At 37.7% G+C, this 27685-nt stretch overlaps 1 protein-coding gene across 2 annotated transcripts in view; it reads right to left on the bottom strand.

Moving 5' to 3' along the window:
* The window catches only part of LOC124517924 (general transcription factor IIH subunit 2), a 36785-nt gene extending 9191 nt beyond the window's left edge, over positions 1–27594 (bottom strand). Inside the window, exons 1-13 of one of the 2 annotated variants that reach the window (XM_047087670.1) lie at positions 27555–27594; positions 16673–16757; positions 15801–15878; positions 15437–15473; positions 14694–14780; positions 12444–12494; positions 12065–12119; positions 7953–8058; positions 6436–6526; positions 6194–6281; positions 5081–5188; positions 1948–2011; positions 68–171 (exon numbers count right to left, since the gene is read on the bottom strand). In XM_047087670.1, the coding sequence (XP_046943626.1) occupies positions 68–171; positions 1948–2011; positions 5081–5188; positions 6194–6281; positions 6436–6526; positions 7953–8058; positions 12065–12119; positions 12444–12494; positions 14694–14780; positions 15437–15473; positions 15801–15878; positions 16673–16728 (925 nt within the window). In that variant the 5' untranslated portion in view covers positions 16729–16757; positions 27555–27594. Of the gene's footprint in view, positions 1–67; positions 172–1947; positions 2012–5080; positions 5189–6193; positions 6282–6435; positions 6527–7952; positions 8059–12064; positions 12120–12443; positions 12495–14693; positions 14781–15436; positions 15474–15800; positions 15879–16672; positions 16758–27519 lie in introns of both variants that reach the window. The other variant, XM_047087660.1, reaches the window with a different exon arrangement.
* Positions 27595–27685: the final 91 nt, after the last annotated feature.

Below are 27685 nucleotides of genomic sequence, written 5' to 3'. Positions count from 1 at the left end.
TAATAGCAATATATGTAAGAAGCTTTTAAAGATTAATTTACTGGATAAAGGATAGTTCATTTCTTACCACAGATTTTACATTCAACTGGAAGTTCACAGTACTTTGCTCGACATTGTGGGCAGAAATACCCTCCTAATGTAAGTCCTGGCTCAGTGTTGCTATCCAAGTGCCTGTGGGAGGAAACATTACTTTTAAAATGATATATGACAATGTGAATGGTTACAGCAAAAGAAAGTATCCTACCCTGTAAAATCTTGAAGTTGTTTCATAGTTTACTTACACAAGGTTCATTCTTTACCTTTTTTTCTCTCTGCATTTGTTTTGAATAGTGTGCATTAATGTCTTTGTTTTCTGGGTTTTTTAAAAAGTAATCTCTACACCCAACATGGGGCTCAAACTCACAACTCTGACATAAAGAGTCGTATGCTCTACTGAGTAAGTCAGCCAGGCACCCCAATTTGCAGTAAGGTATTTGAATTCACTCATGTTTTCTTCTTCAGGGACTTATCTGCTGTTAATGCCATCCAGGGTATTTCTCATCTCAGACATTTGTGTCTAGAACTTTGATTTGGGTCTTTTTTGTAATAGCTGTTTTAACACCTTAACCACTAATTCCATCAACTGTGTTGTTTCTGGATATGTTTCTGTTCAATGATTTTCTCCTTGTTATGGGTGATATTTTCATACTTCTTTGCAGGCCTGGTCATTTTTGATTGGCTGCCAGGCATTATGAATTTTATTTTGTTTTAGGTGCTGGATTTTTCTGGTATTCCCTTAAATATACTGGGGCTTTTTCTAGAATGTACTTGGAAATGAAGTATAGAATATTCTAGAATATACTTGGAAATAGTTTGATCGGTTCAAAACTTGCTTTTTATTTCATTAGGCTGTCCATAATAGCTGTTAGTCTGGAATTAATTTGGTTCCATTGCTGTGAACACTGTTCAATGCCCATTGTTAAAAGGTTTCTCCACAATGACTGTGAGAACATGAAATATTCCCTGCCCCGTGTGAGCTCCAGTGACTATGCTGCCTGTTCCTCTTCAGTGGTTCTTTCCTGGGCCTCTAGTAGCAGTCATAGGAGTGGGATAACCATAACTCAGCTGATGACTCCAGGGAAGTCCCTGCGATCCCAAGAGTTCTCTGTCCAGCCCTTTACTTTCTAGTACTGTGCCTAGAAAATTATAGCCATTTCAGCCTCCCCAAACTCTGAACTTTGTTTCTTCAACTGATCAAGACCTCCAGGCTCTGTGTGGGTTTCCCCTCCTACAATGCAGCCTAGATATTTCTTCTAGGCAGTAAGCTGCACTCACAGGGCTCACCTCATTTGTTTCCCTTCTTTCAGGGATCATTTACCTGCACTGTCTGTTGTCCATGTCTGAAAATCATTGTGTTATATGTTTTGTCTGGCAGGAGGGAGAAAAGTAAATTCAGTCCCTATGGTACCTTTATAGCTGGAGACACAAGTCTTACTTGTGATTTTAAGAATTATTTTAACTTTGCTTTATAATTATGTAAAATATAAAGTTCTACAGTTAAAACAAGGTATGTTCAGAAAAGTCTAGGGGCCATCCCTTTGCCTTTCTCTACACACTGCCCAGGTAAACATTTTTTTAGTGTTTACTTTTTATTTCAATTAGTCTTTTTATCATTAATATAAACATACTGTATATCTAGTCAAATCTCCACCTTCATCTTAGAGGACTGGCAGTATACTATACACTTTTCTCTACTTTGCTGTTTTATCTAATAACATATCCTGAAGATTACTCCACAGGAGTAAAGGAGATACTCCTCACTCCTTGTTACAGCTATATAGAAGGTAACCTTTTACAAAAGCCAATACACTGCAAGCCCATATAATTTTAGCGTTTTTTTTTTTAACTTATAGAAGGAATTTAAAACGTAAAAACATCATCACTGACAGTTTCAAAGTTTTTACTTACGCCATGCTGAAAGAGGGTTTTGCATCTTGATCAGACAGAGAAGCAATGGTATGCTGAGGAAATCCTTCATAGAAGAAAATGTATTACTTTCTTTTTCCAAGCACATAGCAAAATTCTAGGACTAGGAAGCTAAAAATGTTCCTACCAGAAAGCCCACAAAGTTGTACAAAAGTTCTCTCTCCTGACTTTTGGAATGGCTTATTATAGTATGTATAGTAATACCAGGTTATAAAAAAATTAAAAGTTGAGAATATGGGGGAAAGATCGGTCCATACATATGGCCGTAGATTCTAAAGTTTGTAATTTTCTAATTCAGTAACAACACGTGCTGCTTTTTAAAAAGAAAATGTTTGTAATTTTTAAATACTTCTGACATCATTGAGAAGTCTATTACATAGCTGTCCACTTTCATTTTATATAAGAATATACTTCTATGTTTAAAATTTTGGTATGCCCAAACCCATGTAATTTGCTTTCCATACATATTTTTTTAAGGAAGTTCTTTTTTTTTTTTTAATGATTATTTCTTTACTTTGAGAGAGAAAGAAAAAGCAAGCGAGCACAAGCAGGAGAGGAGTAGAGATAGAGGGAGAGAGAAAATCCCAAGCAGACTCCATGCTGTCAGTGCAGAACCCGATGTGGGGCTAAATGTCACGAAACTATGAGATCATGACCTGAGCTAAAATCAAGAGTTGGCGGCTAACATGAGGCACCCAGGTCCCCCTCCATACATATTTTTAAATGCTGAAAACAAGTCCAAGAGAAGCAGAAACCATAAAAAAACATATTTCATTACATAAAAAATTTAAGTCTATCTACAGATCAAAACAAGGAAAGGTAAAGGTAAATGGCCAAATGAAAAAATATTTGCGGCATGTGACAAAAATGGGTTGATATTCCTAAATGGCTCTAACAAATCAATTTGAAGAATACATTATTATAAGTTTAAATAACTTTAAAATGGGCGAAAGAAATGTTATCGGTAAATAAAAAAAAATTAGCCAACCATAACATTTAAAATATATTAACTGTTTATGTCACGTATTATTCTGTATGCTTTAAGTGTATTACGTTAATTGTTGCAACACACGAGATAGACACATCATTTTACAGATAAGGAAACAGGAGAGGTTGACCAGTACTAGAAATGGACTAAAAAAAGACAGAAAAGCATTCCATCTCACTAACAGTTAAAAAATGTGTATTAGCAAAGAAAACAAGAGGTGCTTGGGTGCTTCAGTCAGTTGAGCAGCTGATTTCAGCTCAGGTCATGATCTCAGTCAGTGAGTTCGAGCCCTGCATCAGGCTCTGCACTGAGCGCTCAGAGCCTGGAGCCTGCTTTGGATTCTGTGTGTGTCTCTCTCTCTCTGCTCCTCCCCCACTCACGCTGTCTTTCTCAAGAATAAATAAACATTAAAAAAAAATTTTTTTTAAAACACAACAAAATAAAAAAAATCAAAGGGCACCTAGGTGACTCAGTCACTTAAGCCTCTGACTCTTGATTTCTCCGTTCATGATCTCATGGTTCCTGGGATTGAGCCCCATGGGCTCTGCGCTACAACACTGAGCCTGCTTGTGTTTCTCTCTCTCTGACCCTTCCCCAGCGGCATTTGCAAGCGCTTGCTTATGCTCTCTCTTTCAAAATAAATAATAAACATTTTTATTTTTAACTTTATTTTTTAATGTTTGAGAGAGAGAGAGAGCAAGCGAGCACATATGCGTGGGAGGGGCAGGGAGACAGAGGATGGGTGGCTCAGTCAGGCATCCAATTCTTTATTTCAGCTCAGGTCATGATCTCACCAGTTCATGAGTTCAAGCCCCACGTCGGGCTCCATGCTGATAGTGCAGAGTCTGCTTGGGATTCTGTCTCTCCCTCTCTCTTCTGCTCCTCCCCATCTCATTCTCTCTCTCAAAATAAATAAATAAACTTTAAAAAAATGTATAAAGAAATCCTTTCTCATACTTAAAAAGTTTATGCCTTTTTCCACTGTAAACATGATAAGTGTTCATTATAAAAGTTTTGGAAAATATAAGAAAATGAAAACTTGTTTCAGACGATGCAAAACCCATCATTCTTCTTTTCTTGAAAAAAAATCCCTTTTAAAAAAAATATTTTATTTATTTTAAAAGATTTTAAGTAATCTCTACACTTACAGTGGGGCTCAAACTTATAACCCTGAGATCAAGACTCACAGGTTCTACCAACTAAGGCAGCCAGGTGCAACCCCCCAAAATCCCTTTTAAACAATGTGATGTACCTCCCTGCAACCTTCTGTGTTTGCAGTTTGTATTACACAGCTTTGATCAAACAGTACAAAGAATTTTGTAGCTTATCTTTTAAATTTCTTAACACAATAAGAATTTTTCTATAAATGCAGTGTCTTTGTACCTTTCTAGCTTTAAAAATAAAACAAAGTCAGTAATGGCTGTTGTGACAGGACAACAAATGTTGTTTTTTTTTTTTAATGTTTTATTATTTATTTATTTATTTATTTATTATTATTTTTTTTTCAACGTTTATTTATTTTTGGGACAGAGAGAGACAGAGCATGAACGGGGGAGGGGCAGAGAGAGAGGGAGACACAGAATCGGAAACAGGCTCCAGGCTCTGAGCCATCAGCCCAGAGCCTGACGCGGGGCTCGAACTCACAGACCGCGAGATCGTGACCTGGCTGAAGTCGGACGCTTAACCGACTGCGCCACCCAGGCGCCCCTATTATTTATTTTTGAGGTACAGAGAGAGAGAGAGAAAGAGAAAGACAGAGAGTGAGTGGGGGAGGGGCAGAGAGAGAGGGAGACACAGAATCGGAAGCAGGCTCCAGGCTCTGAGCTGCCAGCACAGAGCCCCACGCAGGGCCCGAACCCATAAAATGTGAGATCATGACCTGAGCCGAAGTTGGACACTTAACCGACTGAGACACCCAGGCGCCCCGGTTTTAGTTTTCTTTTAACTTCTTTGTACTTTCCAAGATTGCTTCAACAGGATAATTTTCTCTAATTATAAAACATTTAAGTTAAAGGAAATAAATTCTTAAGCATTAAAATAAACTTGTACAAATGAAAACAGCAAGTCTAATTTGACCCCAGTCATTTTTAAATATCCATTTTACAACAACATAAAATAAACACTTACCCATACGAATAAGTGAGCATTCAGAACCTGAGCTAGCAGGTGGAGGACTGACATGATGTGTCAGCAATTCTTTGTAATGGCTTTCATCTAAAATAACATGGTATGTGCCTAGGAAGACGAAAAGTAAAAGAAAAAAAAAAATCAGCTTTCCAGACATGAGTATCAATTGTAATTTCTACGTAATTCTGTAAGTTATACCATCTGAAAATGTACATTTTCAAAATTAAGTATTTAAGTTAAATCATCATTTTTCAAAAACCTCATTTGACATCTCTAAATTGACTTCTCTAGGAATAACTACAATTACAATTTAATTAGAGCCAAGTTATAAGATCTTTATTATTATTATTTTAAATGTTTTATTTATTTATTTTGAGAGAGAGAGAGAGAGAGAGGTTGAGCAAGGAAGGGGCAGAGAGAAAAGAAGGGAGAAAGAATCCCAAGCAGGCAAAGCCTGATGCAGGGCTCGATCCCATAAACAGTGAGACCATGACCTGAGCCAAGATCAAGAGTCAGACACTTAACCAACTAAGCCACCCAGGCGCCCCTAAGATCTTTACAAAGTATTACACATTAGTGAAATTTCTAGCATTTCAAGAGTCATAACACTTCCTCTAAATACTGCCATAACTACTAAAAAGTTCTTGCATTTTGAGATGATATCTTACAGAATCAATAATACATTTAAGATGACTATACATATTACAGACTTCAGGACATGAAGTGATTCAAATTTAGTAGCATGAAAATATCCTAATTTATAATTTTTTCCCATGTTTATTTATTTAATTCGAGAGAGAGTCAGAGAAAGAGCAGGGGAAGGCCAGAGAGAGAGAGAGACAGAGAGAGAGAGAGAGACAGAGAGAGAGAGAGAGAGAGAGATAGAGAGAGAGAGAGAGAGAGAATCCCAAGCAATCTCCACGCTACCAGTGCAGAGCCCCACACAGGGCTCTACCTCACGAACTGTGAGATCATGATCTGAGCTGAGATCAAGAATTGGACATCCAACTGACTGAGCCACCCAGGTGCCCTGAAAACATCCTAATTTAATTAATCAATTGTTATTTCTTACATAGTAATTATGAATAAATACTGAAGATTTTAGATATATACCACCAGTTTCACGAGCAAGTACAGTGCAAACCCGAACCTCTGCAGACAATCCGATAACAGACACTCTAATTTTAGTTGCCTTTAGGGTCTTCATAAAATCCACGTAAATGGAGCATTTGAGGGGGAAGAAAAAAAACATGCAAGAATTAATGTGCTTGAAAAACAAGTTTCTGAAAACTAGTAATAAATTCACTACAGAATTCTCCTCTGGCTTTTATTATAAAGAAATGCACTGATTCTACCTTGATTAGATCATAGATATTAGATGGGTCACAAGTTGTGAGGCTGCTAAAGATGATTAGCACTTCTCTACTTGTATGTCCAGGCATGTGTCTACAGAAAGATAAAACATATTCCAATTAGGAGTAGATTAATTAATTTACCTAGAAAAAATAGTATATGTGGTTTATTTATTTAGACTATTGTTTTAACACCGCAAAGGAATGAATTGCGAGTATACTCTACATCAATGTAAATTTTTCTAAAATTAGCTACACAAAAAATTGATTCATTTATTCATTCCATAAATACTGACTGAATACTGTTTTTAGGTTCTGGGGATAGAGTAATAAGCAAGACTGAACAACATTCCTGACATCATGAAGCTTACAAACTAGTAGATTCATTTCATACAAAGTCTAAAGTGTACATTGGAAAGTATGAAAATACCATACAGATCGACTTTAAGGTGTACCTTGATAAGAGTAACATACTTCTTTTTTACACTTATTGATTGACTTATTGATCAATTTATCTATTTATTTATTGAGAGAGTGCACAGCAAGCAGAAGAGGAGCTGAGGGAGACAGAGCATGAGAGAGAGGGACGAAGACTCTTAAGCAGGCTCCACACCCAGCACAGAACCCAGCGCAGAACCCAGCATGGGGCTTGATCTTACAATCTGAGCCAAAACCAAGAGTCAGATGCTTAACCAACTGAGCCACCAAGGCACCCCAACATACTTCTTTTTTAAGGCTATAATTTAACCTCATATTTGATTCAGACTCACAATACTCACAAACAGTAATTTTTGTGTATCAATTACACAATAATTCATGGGACTTTAAGATGTGATGAGCTGTTTTCCACTCTACTAAACAGATTTTTATGCTTTTGGGGGGCAATTTTGTCAGTTATTTCTAGCTTTCTTCCTTTTATCTTCATTGTTGGGCTGATTTCATTTGTGGATGTTGCTATTGTGCCTACCTTTAATATGGGTATTACCTCCTCACCTACTTCAAAACTAGAAAAATATCTATTATATAAAAGTACAAAAACCAGGATGGATAATCCAGGAATAAAATATATGAGCTAATACTAACTGAATATTTCTATTAGGGTCTTAGCTACATTCCACATACTTGAACTTGCTGGAAAAGTGTGCTATTGATTTGCAGATATACTACAAAACAAGAAACGTCAATAAATGTACAACAAACTCACAATTAATTTCACATTAAATTCCATATATAATCAATTTTCAAAAAAACATTTTCCATCAACATTTTCTTTGTACTAATACTGCTACAGTTTTAGTTATATTTTTCTAAAATCTTTAAGAATCTATCTTACCAGCTAAAATGTAAAATAAAAATTACAAATCAATACCACACTAAACATCATAAATGACATTAGATATTTCTCTTAATAAGAGTTTCGTTACAGCTCAGTTTATGGACACACATATCAAAACATTATCATCTCAATTCACTCAAAAAGCTTGAAATGAATTATAAATAAAAAAATGTAAAATACCAACTTTAGAGTTTGCATAGCCATGCTTAATGAGTTATAGAGAGATGGTTCTCCATGGCAGGTCATATCTACAGCTTTCTTCAAAGATGTAATGTGTTTCCTTGGGTTTCCTAAAATAGAAATGTAATAATCTACTTATAATAAAATTTTATTATACATTATAGAAATTTGTGTTTTCCCTAAATTTACTTATCCATGTTGTTAAAGAACAGAATCTCCTCAATTTACATTTTTACAGCAAGTGACTCTTTTATGAGGAATGTTTGTTGCATAAACTTTTACTTCATATTGAAAAATAGAATAAAAATAATCTGCTTCTATCTATTAGCACACATTTTTTTTTTTTTTTTTCTAATTTAAGTAGGCTCCAAATCCAACAAGGAGCCCATGACCGGCCTGAACTCACAAAACTGAAATCAAAACCTCAACTGAGATCAAGAGTCAGATGCTTAACCAACTGAGCCACCCAGGTGCCCCAACACACATTTCTTTTTAACATGGGGCTTGAACTCATGACCCTGAGACCAAGAGTCGCATGCTCTACCAACTGAGCCAGCTTGGCGCCCTATTAGCACATACTTTAAATATTATTAAAGTGCACAACTTTTTACTTTTTTCCTTATTTCATCATTTTAGAAACTCATACATTTTAGCATTTTAACATCTCCAAAATCACACTGTGTCTTACAACCAGTGGCAGCCAGGCAGCATCACTGCCTGGTTACATGTGAACCTATGAATGGCTACTGATATGTTGTACCAACTGCATTACATACACTGTCCTATTCATGTTCAGTTTAACTGCCATTTAAAGTGTTTCTAGGGCCCTGGGAGGCTCAGTCTGTTGAGCATCCGACTCTTGATTTTGGCTCAGGTCATGATCCCAGGGTCGTGGGACTGAGCCCCACATCAGGCTCCACGCGGAGCACGGAGCCTCTTAAGATTCTTTCTCTCTCTCCCTCTGCCCCTCTCCCCTGCCTGTGTGCTCTCTAACATAATGTAATGTAACATAACATAAAGTGTTTCTAAAAAAGGTTATAATGCAAAAGGTGATATTTTTATGTAGAAAGGCAAAGAACAGAGCAGTGAAGTATAAATTTATTATTAGTGAAGCAAAAATGCATTGAGAGAAGAATGACTGTAATTTCCTATTTTTATTCAGGGGATAAAAAAGGAATTTTATATGACCTAAGAAAGGAAGATTTCCACAAATAAACATAGCTGTGTTATCTTCTGTTACTGAAGTAACATCTGAAAAGATGGTCTATTTCATACCAAGCAGTACATATAAAGTGAGGAGAAATTGCCAAGTTCTTGAGAATAGCTATCAGACATGTCAAATTATCAAGGAGCTAGTGTAAAATATAATTTTTTTCTTTTTTTGGTATGAACAATTTACATTATCATCAGATACTATGTCAAAGTTTAACTGCTAGAGTGTTTCCTTCTTGATGGCTCATAAAATAAAGGCATCTTATAAATGATGCAATCTGAGATTCAATGAAATATAGTTAGACATTTTCTATTTCAACACGGTCTTCACTTTAATGAAAACCAAAACATTATTAAATTGATTTTATCATATAATTCATCCAACTACCTCCATACTGTTGAACAATTCTTCCCAGTTTGTCACTAGTATATTTGTAAAATGAGGCTTTTTCTTTCATAATGTTTCCTAAGTATAAATTACAAGGAACAACCATTTTTATGGCTTTTCCCAAAAATGTTAAAAAATTAATCAGCCCATAAGCACTATAAGTACCAGTCAGTTTCTCCGTGGTTCAACAAGCAGTATACTGCTTCTCAAACTTCATTCTCCTCATTGAAAATACATAAAACAATTAAATGTTGTTGAGTGGTTTTGCTTTGTTTTTTGATCATTTGTTTGCCTAAATATTTTTTTAAAAAGTTTATTTCTTTTGAGAGAGAGAGACAGAGTGCATGTGGGGGCAGGAGGCAAAGAGAGAAAAGGAGTCAATCCCAACAATCCCAAGCAGGCTCCATGCTGCCAGTGCACAGCCTGACACGGCACTCAATCTTATAAATCGTGAGATCATGACAGAGCTATTTAGTTTTTCTTTTTATTCTGGTATGAATTATCTGTCTTCTTTGGAGCTTATCTGTCATCTCCTTGGAGCTTCTTGGTGTTCTTATTTATCTAAATAGGTTTTAAAATACTAAGCATTTGCCATTATTTAATATATTTTTCAAGTATTTATTCTTGTAATCATAAAATTTAAAAAATGAAAATTACCAGGGCATTGGGATGGCTTAGTCAGTTAAGCACCCGAGTCTTGATTTTGGCTCAGGTCATGATCTCTCGGTTCCTGAGTTCCTGAGTTCAAGCCCTGAGGCAGGCTTTGTACTGTCAGCACAGAGCCTGCTTGGGATTCTCTGTCTCCCTTTATCTCTGCCCCTCCCCTGCCTGCACACATACACACACACACTCTCTCTCTCAAAAATAAATAATAAAGATTAAAAAAAAAAAAGAAATAGTGGTACCTGAGTGGCTCAGTCAGTTAAGTGTCCAACTCTTGATTTCGGTTCAGGTCACGATCTCAAGGTCAAGGGATTGAGCCCCGTGTTGGGCTCCATGCTGAACATGGAGCCTGCTTGGGATTCTCTCTCCCTCTCTCTCTACCCCTCTCCCTGATTAGCATTCTCTCTCCCCCTCTCAAAATAAATAGACGTGAAAGAAAGAAAGAAAGAAAGAAAGAAAGAAAGAAAGAAAGAGGAAGAAAGAGAAAGAGAAAGAAAGAAAGAAAGAAAGAAAGAAAGAAAGAAAGAAAGAGAAAGAAAGAAAGAAAGAAAGAAAGAAAGAAAGAAAGAAAGAAAGAAAGAAAGAAATGCAAAGTACCTTACTAGGTCCAAATTCCTCCTTTCATAAGTGAGAAACAAACCTAACAAGTTAAATAATTGGCCACAAGACAAACACCTACCCAGTGGCATGACCAGAACTTAAACCTACATTTCCTGGCTCTCCATCCACTTCTCATTCTACCATACCATACAAAATATTTTGTTCATCTCCTACTATATTGTGAGTACAGGAAAAAAGCCTACTACATTACTGTCAGTGTGGTTTATAACAGTGATTCTAATCAGAGAGACAAAGTGTGGTTTATAACAGTGATTCTAATCAAGAGACAAAGGGTGCCCTCAAGAGGCCTATCAGAATATCGAGAGGATTTTTTTAATTAAAAAAAAATTTTAATGTTTATTCATTTTTTAGAGAGAGAGAGAGACAGAGTGTGAGCGGGGGAGGGGCAGAGAGAGTGGGAGACACAGAATCCGAAGCAGGCTCCAGGCTGTCAGCTGTCAGCAGTCAGCATAGAGCCCGACTCGGGGCTCAAACCCACAAACTGTGAGATCATGACCTGAGCCGAAGTCAGACGCCTAACCGACAGAGCCACCTAGGCTCCCCTCCTGAACTAACTTTCAAGATGATAAAATTCAGTTAGGCATGCCATATAAGCAGAAAAACTGAGTTATTAACAATATCTACAATTCAATTTTTAAACTCTTTATTCTTTAGAGGTTTAAATTAAAAAAAAATTTTTTTTTAATGTTTATTTATTTTTGAGAGACAGAGAGACAGAGTGAGAGCAGGGGAGGGGCAGAGAGAGAGAGGGAGACACAGAATTTGAAGCAGACTCCAGACTCTGGGCTGTCAGCACAGAGCCCGACACGGGGCTCAAACCCACGAACTGTGAGATCATGACCTGAGTTGAAGTAGGTCGCCCAACCGACAGAGCCACCTAGGCGCCCCTAGAGGTTTAACTTTTAAAAAATTAATTTTAAGACTAAGTGGATTTTTAGAATGGTTACAATAATTTTATCTTAATTCTTTCGAGATAAGACTGTATGAATCTTAAACATTTACATTCACTGCAGTAGTATTCATTACTGAACAGAACTCAATTTAAAACAGTTCATCTTAAATACCAAGAGTTTAATGGAGGATTTAATGGAGGGTTTATTAAGTGTTTCACAATGAGAGTATAAAAGAAGTCTTCATTTTACTTATTAGGCAACCTTATAAACAGGGTTACAAACAAGGTTGAGTAAATAGAGCCAAGTCCTTGAGTCCTATGAAGGTAATTTTATGCATACCTGAGAGTTCGGTCAGTTTTTCAGCTCTTTTACTCTTTGTTACAATTATTCCAATCTCAAAATAAAAACAAAAATGATCATTAATTTAACAATTTATTTTTTCTTGATAAGAATGTAAATAACCTGAATTAGTAATTACAAAAGAAATAAGAGAAATTTTTTCTCATGCTGCTTTTGACATAAATTTAGCTATGATTTCACTTTACATTATTTAATTTCTAGAGTTACTTTACTTTTCATTGACAAATGTACCAGAAACTGGTACACAATCTGGATCACTTAATAATCCACAGAATGTATGCCCAATGTTCTAAAAATAAATTATAATTGGCAGTAATATCAGGAATCTAATTGTGAATTCTATCACTTATCTACATACCTGACTAATAGGATTTTGATCAAAATACTCTTCTACGAAGTATTCCAACAACTGTATAAAGAAAACAAAAACACTAGATAAGGGCAAAATAATAACCATACAGAACATGTTTGGTAAACCTATTTATCAAGCATCACTTTATGATTTTTAAAAAATGCTTAGTAAAAATATTAAATGAGAATAAGTTTAAAAATATTAAAAATAAAAATCACAACACTAAATAAGCCTGAATTTAAAATGGTAGATGGTGAGACAGAAACAATCTAAACATGGAAAGATCCAATGAAGCCAAACACAGGAGAATGAGCACAAGTGGGGATGGGTTTTGACAAATTAGGAATAATCTGAACATGTTTATAAGCTGAGGGGACTGATCTGAATTAAGTCCAGAGACAGTGAAAATTTGGTAAGGAAAAGGGATAACTGACCGACAAAGCAAGATGCTGACTGGAGTAGGAGGATAGAAATTAAGAGCATAAATAATTAGCCATTTTGGAGTATCATTTTTCAAAATGATGTGGTAGCACTTCTACTTATAGTTTATAACTCAAAAAAAATTACATTCTTTAAAAAAATTTCTTCATGGGAATGTACGATATTTACTCAGGGGAAGAGGATAGAAAGAAAAAGAGTGACCAAGTTCCAGGGCACTCCAGCATTCGAAAATTGGAGAGGAGCCTGAGAAGCAAATCAAGAGACTATCTATAACCAAAGTCAAAAGAAGAATGGGTGGGGCGCCTAGCTAGCTCAGTCCTTAGAGAGTGCAACTCTTGATCTCGGGGTCAAGACTTCGAGCCCCAAATCAGGGGTAGAGTTTACTTACAGCGCGCGCGTGCGCGCGCGCGCGCGCACACACACACACACACACACACACACACACACACACACACACCTAACCAGAAAACAAAAGAGGGACACCTTTCAGGGAGAAGTGGTCAACTGTTTCAGTTTCTGATAAAGATAAAAAGGCACTGAATTTCACATCATGGAGGTTATGGTGGACCTTTAAAATGTAGTCGTGAAGACAACATTCCAATTGGAGTATGTTAAAGAGAGAATGCTGTGGATATTAAACTGTAGAGAGCTGACTAATATTGGAAAAAGCGCACACAAATTCACTAAAAGAGAAGGTAAAGAACAAATCTAATCTAGTAAATTTTAAGAACTTGTGTACAAAAAATGGAGCAGAGGATTCTGAAGAAGAATGGCTTCTCCCTCACCCTACTCTTCTGAAGCCCCATTCATAACTCATACAAGTCCCGCGAAATTTCACCAATACACTTGCTTTTGGGAAAAAGTAAAGAGAAGAAGTATTCTTATTTTTTCCCTCTTCTGCCAGAAATTATGAATGCATAGGGAAAGAAATCAAAAACAGACTTTCCTTGTCGGAAGATAACAATTCAAACTTCAGGCTTAATTGGGAGGAAGAGTTCAAAGTATGGGAATATCTCCTCATGGAAATGCATTACATCCTCCCTTCCTTGCCCATTAGTTAAAGTAAACAAGAAACAGGACAACATAATCTCAGAAGAGAAAAACGGATCCCCAGAAACCCAACACAGCCTGCACGCCACCCAAGCTGAGCTCCCTCCTTGCGTGCACACCACTCCATCCCAGCTGCTATTCTCTTGGGTCACGGAAAAGTGCATGAAATACAAAACACCCAGGCTAAAATTAAGCATTAGAAAAGAAAAGATGATCCACATAAAAATCTGTTCATGAAGGTTCACAGCAGTATTATTCACAAAGGCCCCCAAAAGTGGAAATAACCCAGTGTTGTATATAATGGAATATTGTTTGGCAAAAATAAAGACATGAAGTACTGAAAAATGCTACAACACAGATGAATCTTGAAAACATTATACTAAGTGAAAGAAGTCAGTCACAAAAGATGACATGTTGTATGTTTCCATTTATATGAAATGTTCCAAATAAGAACATCTATAGAGACAGAAAGAACATTAGTGGTTGCCTTGGCCTGAGATGGATTGGGGGAAAACAGAGGGTGACTGTTAAATGGTACGGGTTTTTTTTTTCTTAGTAATAATAAAAATGCTCTAAAATTGACTGTGGTAATAATGTTGAGCAACTGTAAATTTACAAAAAACTTTAACAGTATATTTTAAATAAGTTAATTTTATGGTATGTGAATTCCATCTTAATAAAGCTATTATAGTAAAAAAAATTTTTTATTTTAGAATTCAGTGTCCTTTTCCACATTTAGTATAAATAAGAATGATTTTACTATACCTTTAAAGTACAAGTCAATCTATTTGGCTTTAAATCTTGGTCTTCCATTGTTCTTGATCCATCTACTACCACATAAAGATGACGCATCTACCAAAAAAAAGGTAGACAATTCAAAAATGAAGACAATTTTCAAAAACATTTTTGACCAAGAAATAAAAATGTCATTTACTATTTACATATTATACACACACACACACACACACACACACACACACTTTTTGTTTTTAAGAGTCGGGGTATGTGTGGGCGAGCGGGGGAGAGGGGCAAAGGGAAAGGGAGAATGTTAACCAAGCTCCATGCCCAAGGTGGCGCCTAAGGAGGGGCTCAAACTCACAAACCCATGAAATTATGACTTGAGCTGTAATCAAGAGTCAGACACTCAACCAATTGAGGCACCCAGGGAGCCCTCTTAACTTATATTTTTAATATATTCTTTTAAAAGGTCTGTTGACTTAGTATTGTTTATTCTGTCAAGACAAAATGTTTCTGTAACCCAGCTAGTTCTGTCCTGGTAAAGAAAAAAAAAAATAGGGGCATCTGGGTGGCTCAGTTGGTTGAGCATCTGACTTTGGCTCAGGTCATGATCTCACGGTTCATGAGTTCGAGCCCTATAACGGGCTCTCTGTGTCAGTGAAGAACCCGCTTCGGATACTCTGTCTCTCTCTCTCTCTGCCCCTCCTCCACTCGCTCTCTCTCTAAAATGAATAAACAATAAAACAAATTATATAAAAAAATTAACATACCATTCCAAGTCGAACCTGTCCATGGTGCTCAAACACTCTGTTAAAATTATGCAAACATTTTAATAGAATGTCCTTTATTACCCCAAAAATCAATATAACTTTTCAAGTAACCTGAATTTTTTTAGTGAAATAAATTATTAACTTAGGGGATCCACATAATTACAGGCATTTGGATAGTCCCTGAAGACCCAATTCCCTGCTGAGATGCTAGGTTGCTGGTTCCTTCCTCCTATTCAAGAGTTTAAAGGTCAGTTTCCTTGGAACACAGCTGTAATGAAATACTAAAGAGTGGGTATAGGTGGAGAGAAAGACTTAAAGGAGTCAGTTTTACCTTTTATAACACACTTACAAACAGTTTACATACCTTTTTCTCTTTGCTTTGAAGAGAATATCTTCTATTGTAGCTTTAAGTGATCCTGATTCATCTTCTTTAAGAATCTCCCTATAAGGGATAATGACTCATTAGAAAAGAAAAGTTAAAAATTTATTAATCCAAAAGAAATGAAAATGTATATCTGCACAGATCTGGATTTGCACATGAACATTCACAGTGGCATTATTCGTAAAACCAAATGTTGTAATCAATCTAAATGTCCATCAACTGGTGAATAGAGGAATAAAAACATGGTATACAATATAATGCTATTCAGCAATAAAAAGGAAAGAATTATTGATCTCTGCTACAACATGGATGAACCTTGAAAATATTGTTATGTGAAAGAAGCCAGACATAAATGACTACATATTATATGATTACACTTATATGAAATATCTAAAAGGGCGAATCCATAGAGACAGAAAGTAGATTAGTAATTGCCTAGGGCTAGAGGTACGAATGGAATTAATCACAAATGGGCATGAAAGATCTTACTGGGGTGGTGAAAACATGTGTTAAATATATTTTAATAAATGTGTTAGAAAAACCAATCACCGAGGAGTGCCTGGCTCAGTTGGTTAAGTGTCTGCCTCTTGATTTTGGCTCAGGTCATAATCTCACAGGTTAGTAAGTTCAAGTCCTGAGTAGGGCTCTGCACTGACAGCCTGCCCGGAATTCTATGTCTCCCTCTCTCTCTGCCCCTCCCCTACTCATGCTCGAGCTCTCCCTCTCTCAAAATAAATTAACTTAAAACAAATAAATATTAAAAAAAAAAATAGTCACTGGAAGAGAGATAAAGCCGTAAAACAACACTGAGAAACAATGTTTAAAAGAGAAGAGAACAAGAACGCCCTACTCACCATGTCCTTTCATAGCCTCCTTCCCATCGCTTAGTTCTTTCAGGTTCGTCATCCATTGCTTCTCTTAAATGTATTATTCAATATCCTGTAAAAATCACTAGATCGTGAATTTTCTAAAAATATTTGCCACCAAATTCATACATTTCAATTTGAAAAGTAAAGAGAGGGAAGCAAACATATAAAGTAAAAAATAAATAAAAACAGAGAATGCAAGATCATTGAATTCTTAGCAATTTATTCACTAATTGTTGTTGAAAATACTTCACAAAATTCTCATGAAACTTTTTCCCATTCTTAGAAAAAAATACAAACATTTACACACAATCTGGCACCAATGGAGATAAGCATCTTTTTACAATTTTTAAAGACAAAAATGCATTATAGATGTGTCATAGGATAAGGCCACAGAATTAGGGGAAGTGAGTGAAGGAGTAGATGAAACAAGATTAGCTGCAAATGATCATTATTATAGCTGAGTGATGGATTCATGGTGATTCACTATATTACCTGTCCACTTTTGTGTATGTGAATTTTCTCATTATCAAAAATTTATTTTAAGTAAGCTCTGCACCCAGTGTGGGGCTGGAACTCACAACCTCAAGATCAAGAGTTACATGCTCTATTGACTGAGCCAGGCAGGCACCCCATCATAATCACAAGTTTTAAAATGAAATTTATTGACAGATCCAACATGGCAGAGGAGGGGGACCTGAAGACCCCTTGTCCGTCAAACACAGCAGTGTTTAGACCAAAGGACTTTGAATTCCAAGAGTCCGGGCTGCAGAGTGACAGAGCCATCTCCAGGGGCCCACGGGGACAACCTGGAGGGCCACAGGTGGGGCCTCAGGGAACCAATAGCAGGCCCACAGTGGAGGGGGGACCCACCTACACCAAACCCCGCTCCTCCACACCTGGTAATTGCTTATCTACTGGAGCAGAACTGACGTGCTGATGAACCAGACAGCCCCTCTTCCAGACCAGTGCTGCCACTGAGATTCCAAGGCACTCAGTGTTTTTGCATTTTCTGATTTAATTCTTGGACAATTCTTATTATACATATATATTTTTTTCTTCCTTTTCTCCTTCTTATTTCTTCCCTCCTCTAGTCTGGTTATTCTGGTTGTTGTTTTGTTTAAGCAGACTTTTTTTTTTTTTTTTTTTTTTACCTTCTTACGTTTAAAGTTTTATTTTATTTTTTATTTTTTAAAATTTACATCCAAATTAGTAAGCATATAGTGAAACAATGATTTCAGGAGTAGATTCCTTAATGCCCCTTACCCATTTAGCCCATCCCCCCTCCCACAACCCTTCAAGTAACCCTCTGTTTGTTCTCTATATTTAAGAGTCTCTTCTATTTTGTCTCCCTCCCTGTTTTTATATTATTTTTGTTTCCCTTCCCTTATGTTCATCTGTTTTGTGTCTTAAAGTCCTCAAATATCATATGAGTGAAGTCATATGATATTTGTCTTTCTCTAATTTCACTTAGCATAATACCCTCCAGTTCCATCCACGTAGTTGCAAATGGCAGGATTTCATTCTTTTTGATTAAGCAGACATATTTGACCTATTCTCTTTATACTTGTTCTATATCTCCTTTTTTGTTTTCCTCCCTCTCTCTCTGGATTAACCCATATAGTTTCTCTGACTGGTCAATTTTATTTTCTCTTCTTTTTCTCTGCCCCTGTTGTTTCTCTCTTTGTATGGGATAAGGCCTCTTCCACCAACACCGCCCCCCCCCTTTGGTATTTGTTGTTGTTGGTGTTTTGTGGTTTTTTTGTTTTTGTTTTGTTTTGCTTTTTTCTCCAGGGATACTTCAACGAACAAATCAAAGCACACTTGGTGGAGGGCCCAAAACATCACTATGAGTAGGAACATAAAAAAACCATAGTCACAACAACAGAGAGTAAGTAACACACTCCAAAAAACACCTCCTGAACGGCCAGGCCCTGGACAGTGCAGCACCACTCTTTAATACAGTAGTGCTCACAGGTGCAGGACACATAACAAGCTTTTAAAACACATAAGAGACAAAAAACTAGCCGAAATGACGAAATGGAAGACTTATGCTCAAAAGAAATTCCAGGAAAAAATGACAGGTAAAGAACTGACCAAAACAGATATAAACAATATATCTGACCAAGAATTTAAAATAATAGTCATAAGATTAATCACTGGGCTTGGAAAAAACCATAGAAGACAGCAGAGTATCTATTGCTGCAAAGATCAAGGAACTATTTCTTAGATGAATTCAGAAATGCCTGGGGCGCCTGGGTGGCGCAGTCGGTTAAGCGTCCGACTTCAGCCAGGTCACGATCTCGCGGTCCGTGAGTTCGAGCCCCGCGTCGGGCTCTGGGCTGATGGCTCAGAGCCTGGAGCCTGTTTCTGATTCTGTGTCTCCCTCTCTCTCTGCCCCTCGCCCGTTCATGCTCTGTCTCTCTCTGTCCCAAAAATAAATAAACGTTGAAAAAAAAAAAAAGAAATGCCGTAAATGAGGTGCAAAATAAACTAGATGTGGTGACAGCAAGGACTGAAGATGCAGAGAGGAGAGTAAGTGAAATAGAAGATAAAATTATGGAAAAAGTTGAAGCTGAGAAAAAGAGACATAAAAAATTCTAGACCATGAGGGGAGAATTAAAGAACTAAGTCATTCAATGAAAATGTAAACGTAATAATATCCATATCATAGGAGTTCCAGAAGAAGAAGAGAGAGAAAAAGGGGCAGAAGGTGTACTTCAACAAATCATAGCTGAGAACTTCCCCAATCTGGGGAAGGAAACAGACATTGAGATCCAGGAGGCACAGAGAACTCCCTTCAGACATAACAGGAATCGATCTTCTACACAACATATCATAGTGAAACAGGCAAAGTATAAAGATAAAGAGAGAATTCTGAAAGCAGCTAGGGACAAATGGGCCTTAACCAACAAGGGTAAGCACATAAAGGAAGTAGCAGACTTATCTACTGAAACTTGGTAGGCCAGAAGGGAGTGACAGGAAATATTCAATGTCCTGAATAGGAAAAATATGCAGCCAAGAATCCTTTATCCAGCAAGGCTGTCATTCAGAATAGAAGGAGAGATAAAGGTTTCTCCAGACAAAAACTGAAGGAGTTCATCATCACTAAAACAGCCCTACAAGACATCCTAAGGGAAACTCTGTAAGTGGAATGTTGCAAAGACTACAAAGGATGAGAGACATCACCACAAGCATGAAACCTACAGATAACACAATGACCCTAAATCCCTATCTTTCAATAATAATGCTGAATGTAAATGGACTAAATGCTCCAATCAAAAGACCTAGGGTATCAGAATGGATAAAAAAATAAGACTCATCTATTTGCTGTCTACAAGAGACCTATCGTAGACCTGAGGACACCTTCAGATTGAAAGTGAGGGTATGGAGAACAATCTATCATGCTACTTGAAGTCAAAAGAAAGCTGGAGCAGCCATACTTATATCAGACAAACTAGATTTTAAACTAAAGGTTGTAACAAGAGATGAAGAAGGGCATTATATCACTATTACAGGGTCTATCCATCAAGAAGAGCTAACAATGATAGATGTTTATGCACCCAATATGAAAGCACCCAAATATTTAAAACAATTAATCACAAACATAAGCAATCCTATTGATAAGAATGTGATAAGTGCAGGGGACTTCAAAATTTTTTTTTTTTCAATGTTTTTTATTTATTTTTGGGACAGAGAGAGACAGAGCATGAACGGGGGAGGGGCAGAGAGAGAGGGAGACACAGAATCGGAAACAGGCTCCAGGCTCTGAGCCATCAGCCCAGAGCCTGACGCGGGGCTCAAACTCACGGACCGCGAGATCGTGACCTGGCTGAAGTCGGACGCTTAACCGACTGAGCCACCCAGGCGCCCCAGTGCAGGGGACTTTAATACTCCACTTACAACAACGGACAAATCATCTAAACAGAAAATCAGTAAAGAAACAAAGGCCCTGAATGATACACTGGACCACATGGACTTAACAGATATATTCAAAACTTTTCATCCAAAAGCAGCAGAATACACATTGTTCTTGAGTGCACATGGAACATTCTCCAAGATAGATCACATACTGGGTCACAAAACAGCCCTCAATAAATATAAAAGAATTGAGATCATACCATGCACACTTTCAAATCACAATGCTATGAAACTTGACATCAACCACAGGAAAAAATTTGTAAAACCTCCAAATGCATGGAGGTTAAAGAATATTCTACTAAAGAATGAATGGGTCAACCAGGCAATTAAAGAAAAAATTAAAAAATATATGGAAACAAATGAAAATGAAAACACGACAGTCCAAATTCTTTGGGATGCAGCAAAGGCAGTCCTAAGAGGAAAATACATTGCAATCCAGGTCTATATCAACAAACAAGAAAAATCCCAAATACAAAATCTAACAGCACACCTAAAGGAACTAGAAGCAGAACAGCAAAGAAACCCCAAGCCCAGCAGAAGAAAAGACATAATAAAGATTAGAGCAGAAATAAACAATATAGAATCCAAAAAAAAAAAAAAAAAAAGTAGAACAAATCAATGAAACTAAGAGATGGTTTTATGAAAAAATAAAACTGATAAACCCCTAACCAGACTTCACAAAAAGAAAAGAGAGAGGCGCCTGGGTGGCTCAGTTGGTTGGGCATCCAACTTTGGCTCAGGTCATGATCTCACGGTTCATGAGTTCAAGCCCCACATCAGGCTCTGTGATGACAGCTCAGAGCCTGGAGCCTGCTCTGAATTCTGCCCCTCCCCTGCTCATGCTCTGTCTCTCTCTCCCTCAACAATAAATAAACATTAAAAAAACCCAAAAATTAAAAAAAAAAGAAACTTCAAAAAGAAAAGGAAAGAAAAGAAAAGAGAGAGGACCCAAATAGATAAAATCATGAATGAAACTGGACTTACCACAACCAACCCCTCAGAAACACAAGCAATTATCAGAGAATACTATGAAAAATTATATGCCAATAAACTGGACAACTTGCAAGAAGTGGACAAATTCCTAGACATCCACACAGTACCAAAACTCAAACGGGAAGAAACAGAACATTTGAACAGACCCATAATTAGCAAAGAAATTGAAACAGTTATCAAATATCTCCCAACAAATAAGAGTCCTGGGCCAGATGGCTTCCCAGGGGAATTCTACCAAACATTTAAAGCAGAGTTAATACCTATCCTTCTCAAGCTGTTCCAATAAATAGAAGGAAAGCTTCCATACTCATTCTATGAAGCCAGAGTTACCTGATTCCCAAACCAGACAGAGACTCCCACAAAAAAGAATTACAGACAAATATCCCTGATGAACATGGATGCAAAAATTCTAAACAAGATACTAGCAAATCGAATTCAACAGCATACAAAAGAATTATTCACCATGATCAAGTGGGATTCATTCCTGGGCGGCAGGGCTGGTTCAATATATGCAAATCAATCAATGTGATACATCACATTAAAAAGAAAGGATAAGAACCATATGATCCTGTCAATAGATGTGGAAAAAGAATTTGACAAAATTACAGCATCCTTTCTTAATTAAAAACCCTCAAGAAAGTCAGGATAGAAGGAACATACCTAATATATGCTTATATTACCTTATATATTATAAAAGCTATATATGAAAAGCCCACAGCTAACATCATCCTCAATGGGGAAAAACTGAAAGCTTTCCCCCTGAGATCAGGAACACGACAGGGATGTCCATTCTCATCACTGTTGTTTAACATAGTGTCAGAGGTCCTAACCTCAGCAATCAGACAACAAAATGAAACAAAAGACAACCAAACTAGCAAAGAAGTCAAACTTTCACTTTTTTGCAGACAACATGATACTCTACATGGAAAACCCAAAAGACTCCACCAAAAAGTTGCTAGAACTGATACACGAATTTGGCAAAGTCACAGGATACAAAATCAATGTACAGAAATCAGTTGCATTTCTATACACCAATAAGCAAACAACAGAAAGAGAAATCAAGAAATCGATCCCATTTACAATTACACCAAAAACTGTAAAATACCTAGGAATAAACCTAACCAAAGATGAAAAGGTCTGTATGCTGAAAACTATAGAAAACTTATGAAGGAAATTGAAGAAGACACAAAGAAATGGAAAAACATTCCATGCTCATGGATTGGAAGAACACATATTATTTAACGTCAATATTACCCAAAGCAGTCTACACATTCAATGCAATCCCAATCAAAATTGCACCAGCATTCTTATCAAAGCTAAAACGAACAATCCTAAAATTTGTATGGAGCCAAAAAAGACCCCGAATAGCCAAAGCAACGTTGAAAAAGAAAACCAAAGCAGAGGCATCACAATCCCAGACTTTAATCTCTACTACAAAGCTGTAATTATCAAGACAGTATGGTATTGGCACAATAACAGACACATAGGCCAATGGAAGAGAATAGAGAACCCAGAATAGCACCCGCAAATGTATGACCAACTAATCTTGGACAAAGCAGGAAAAGAGTATCCAATGGAAGAAAGATTGTCTCTTTAGGAAATGGTGCTGGGAGGACTGGACAACATGCAGAAGAATGAAACAAGATCCCTTTCTTACACCATGCACAAAAATAAATTCAAAATGGATGAACGACCTAAATGCAAGACAGGAAACCATCAAAACCCTGTAGAAGAAAACAGGCAACAACCTCTTTGACCTCAGCTACAGCAATTTCTTGCTCAACACGTCTCCAAAGGCAAGGGAATTAAAAGCAAAAATGAACTATTGGGACCTCATCAAGATAAAAAGCTTCTGCACTGCAAAGGAAACAATCAACAAAACTAAAAGGCAACCTATGGAATAGGAAAAGATATTTGCAAATGACATACCAGATAAAGGGTAAGTATCCAAAATCTATAAAGAACTTACCAAACTCAACGTGCGAAAAACAAATAATCCAGTGAAGAAACAGGCAGAAGACACGAATAGACATTTTTCCAAAGAAGATATCCAGATGGCCAATGGACAGATGAAAAGATCCTCAACATCACTCATTATCAAGGACATACAAATCAAAATCACAATGAGATACCACCTCACACCGGTCAGAGTGGCTAAAATGAACAACTCAAGAAACAACAGATGCTGGTGAGGATGTGAAGAAACGGGAAACCTCTTGCACTGTTGCTGGGAATGTAACTTGGTGTAGCCGCTCTGGAAAACAGTGTGAAGGTTCCTCAAAAAATGAAAAATAAAACTACCCTATGACCCAGCAATAGCACTACTAGGAATTTATCCAAAGGATAAAGGAGCGCTGATTCATAGGGGCACATGTACCACCATTTTTATAGCAGCGCTTTCAACAATAGCCAAATTACGGAAAGAGCATAGATGTCCATCCATTGATGAATGGCTAAAGAAGATGTGGTTTATATATACAATGGAATACTACTTGGCAATGAGAAAGAATGAAATCCTGCCATTTGCAGCAATGTGGATGGAACTGGGAGGGTATTATGCTAAGTGAAATAAGTCAGTCAGAGAAAGACAGATATCATATGTTTTCACTCATATGTGGAACTTGAGAAACTTAACAGAAGGCCATGGGGGAAGGGAAGGGAAGGGGGAAAAATAGTTACAAACAGAGGGGGACCAAGGGAAACCATAAGAGACTCTTAAATACAGAGGATAAACTGAGGGTTGATGTGGGGGGGGAGGCGGGTAAGGGAGAGGGAAAAATGGGTGATGGGCATTGAGGAGGGCACTTGCTGAGATGAGCACTGGGTGTTGTATGTAAGCGATGAACCATGGGAATTTACTCCAAAAACCAAGAGCACACTTTACACATTGTATGTTAGCCAATTTGACAATAAATCGTATTAAAAATAAATAAATATGGGAATGCAAGCTGGTGCAGCCACTCTGGAAAACAGTATGGAGGTTTCTCAAAAAACTAAAAATAGAATTACCCTACGACCCAGCAATTGCACTACTAGGCATTTATCCAAGGGATACAGGTGTGCTGTTTTGAAGGGACACATGCACCCCCATGTTTATAGCAGCACTATCTACAATTGCCAAAGTATGGAAAGAGTCCAAATGTCCATCGATGGATGAATGGACAAAGAAAATGTGGTATATATATACACTGGAGTATTACTTGGCAGTCAGAAAGAATGGAATCCTGCCATTTGCAACTACGTGGATGGAACTGGAGGGTATTATGCTAAGCGAAATTAGTCAGAGAAAGACAAATATCATATGACTTCACTCATATGAGGACTTTAAGAGACAAAACAGATGAACATAAGGGAAGGGAAACAAAAATAATATAAAAACAGGGAGGGGGACAAAACAGAAGAGACTCATACATATGGAGAACAAACTGAGGGTTACTGGCGAGGTTGTGGGAGGGGGGGATGGGCTAAATGGGTAAGGGGCACTAAGGAATCTACTCCTGAAATCACTGTTGCACTATATGCTAATTTGGGTGTAAATTTTTAAAAATAAAAAATAAAATTAAAAAAATAAAAATAAATAAACAAAAAATAAAATGGAATTTGTTATTTATAATTTTTTTAATGTTCATTTTATTTTTGAGAGAGAGACAGAGCACGAGCAGGGGAGGGGCAGAGAGAGACAGAAACACAGGATCCAAAGCAGGCTCCAGGCTCTAAGCCGTCAGCACAGGACCCGATGGGGGCTTGAACCCAGAAACCATGAGATCACGGCCTGAGCCAAAGTCGGTGCTTAACCAGTTGAGCCACCCAGGCACTCCTGAAATTTATTATTTATAAATGGTAAAGGCTTATGGCTCAAAATTCAAAAAAGGACACAATATTAAAACTACATTATTATCTCAACTATTGAAAAAAATAAAGAGTGAGAGCACATGCACGTGAGTGGGGGCAGGGGCATGGAGGGGGCTAAAAGCACAGAGCCCAACACGGGACTCAATCTCACAAACTGAGCTCATGACCTCAGCCAAAATCAAGAGTTGGATGCTTAATGGACTGAGCCACCCAGGCATCCCCATATTTTTGTATTTTTCATATAAGCATGTATTTCTTTAATAATCAGGGATAAAACAGGTAATAGGGGGGTAATCTATTAACCATAACCAAGTAATAAAACATCCTAGTCACTTCTACACTCCCTTCCTCCCCAGTGGAATCTCCATGCCTACCCTACACTTTCACTATCAGCTTCCTTCTTTCATAAATGAAAGATCAAAGGAATCCTAAGGGCTAAGAAGACATTAAGGACAAAACAAATCCCACCACTGGCAGAGGAAAAATTAATTTCTGTAATACAGATCATATGCAAGACCCTACACCCCACTCACACTATATATATTATATATATATAATATGTATTTAAATTTTTTAATGTTTGTTTATTTTTGAGAGAGAAAGAGTGTGAGAGGGAGAGGGGCAGAGAGAGAGGGAGACACAGAATCCCAAGCAAGCTCCTGGTTCTCAGCTGTCAGCACAGAGCCCCAGGTGGGAATGGAACTCATGAACCGAGAGATCATGACCTGAGTGGAATTTGGACACTTAATCCACTAAGTCACCCAGGCGCCCCTCCACTTACACTATAGAAAAATACATTTTAAGATCTAAAGAACTGATCTATAAATGGGCTTCTGGAATTAAAATCTATTGACAAGTTGCAAACTGCTTTTGTGGCATCAGTGCTTTCTGAGGCATCTGCTATTATCAGATATTATTTGCTAAAATTCTGTAGGTCTCTCATTTAAGTCATAAACCACTCCCTGGCATTGGAAGAGATCTACTTGTTTCATGGAATCTGGTGATCTACTATAGTATGACCTTAGGTAGACTGCATGAAATAATGACAAGTGACTTAATTCTAACATTTGTGTTATTTTAACACACTATGCTGGTGCTTGTAAACTTAATGGTCCATGTAGAAACAGCATATGGTGACTAAACTGAACATTTTGATCCTCCATCAAAGTTTCTGAATTACTGTGAATTACAAAAATCAAAGTTTACATAGTGTTCTTGATGTTTTCAAACTCAAATTCTTAGAAATGTCACTATTGCCAACCATCCTATCAATATTTAAACTGTTATCTTATTCTTAGTTTCTACTTTTAATTCTCTGAAAGCTGAGAAACAGAACTGACAAGCAGAAGACTGCAAACAGGAACACTTCTGACTCATTGGACACAAGGACTTAGAGTTGTGTGCAATGGGAAATTACAGAGGTATTAAGCTCCCTGTAATTGCTGATATTCCAAGGGAAGCTGGATGTTTATAATGCATGTTATTCATAGAGAAAGAAGTTATGCATCCTGGCAGAAGATGTACTTAGTGACCTCTTCGGTCAGCATCTCCAAAAGTTTATTCGTTTCATGGGAATCCAAACCCAGAAAAGCTATTTCTCCTAGCGTAAGCCTGTTGGTGTGATTCCAGGCACATGAGCTCAGAATGCTTCCAAAAACACATGAGATCTGCACCAAACGTCCCAATTTATGAAGCTTTTACTCACACCTAACCCTGCCAAGCGCTTCGAGCCAGGCACGGGTGATCACTGCCCTGTGTTCAGACTTGGAACTCGAAGAGTCAAAAGGCTGGTAAACTCTGTCGAGGTCACATAGCTGGAGGTAGGTCAAACTCGGACCCACGACCACAATTCCCAAAACTCGCGTTCTGCCTTAAGGAAGGAAAGCCATTCCCTGGACTACAGACCCACACGCTTCTTTCCAGCTCCCACACGGAAGTTGCCCTCCTCCCACTCCATACGCTCCCTCCCACTCACGAATCCCTACGAGGCTGCTCGGAACCATTCAGCCTCCGCGCCCCCACGCGAAAGCCTTCCAAGCTGCCGCGCTCCCCAAACAGCCGGTGCCCACCTTGGCTCCTCTAGGAGCTCTAGCCGCGGACTCACCGGTCTCGTAGAATGCCGCTCTACCCGGAAGCCCCGCCCAGTCCGCTCCAAGGACGATGCGGAAATCCTTCCCCTGTGCGCGGCGGCGACGGACGAAGCGTTCCGGTTGCTTCGAGCCGGTGCTGGTGCTG

Source organism: Lynx rufus, unplaced genomic scaffold (genome assembly GCF_022079265.1).
Source record: "Lynx rufus isolate CCGP_SWC_20201006 ecotype Redwood Valley unplaced genomic scaffold, mLynRuf1.p SCAF_1, whole genome shotgun sequence".
In the NCBI taxonomy this organism is placed as follows: domain Eukaryota; kingdom Metazoa; phylum Chordata; class Mammalia; order Carnivora; family Felidae; genus Lynx; species Lynx rufus.
The sequence above is the reverse complement of the archived record's forward strand: the minus strand, read 5'-3'. Positions and strand labels throughout refer to the sequence as shown.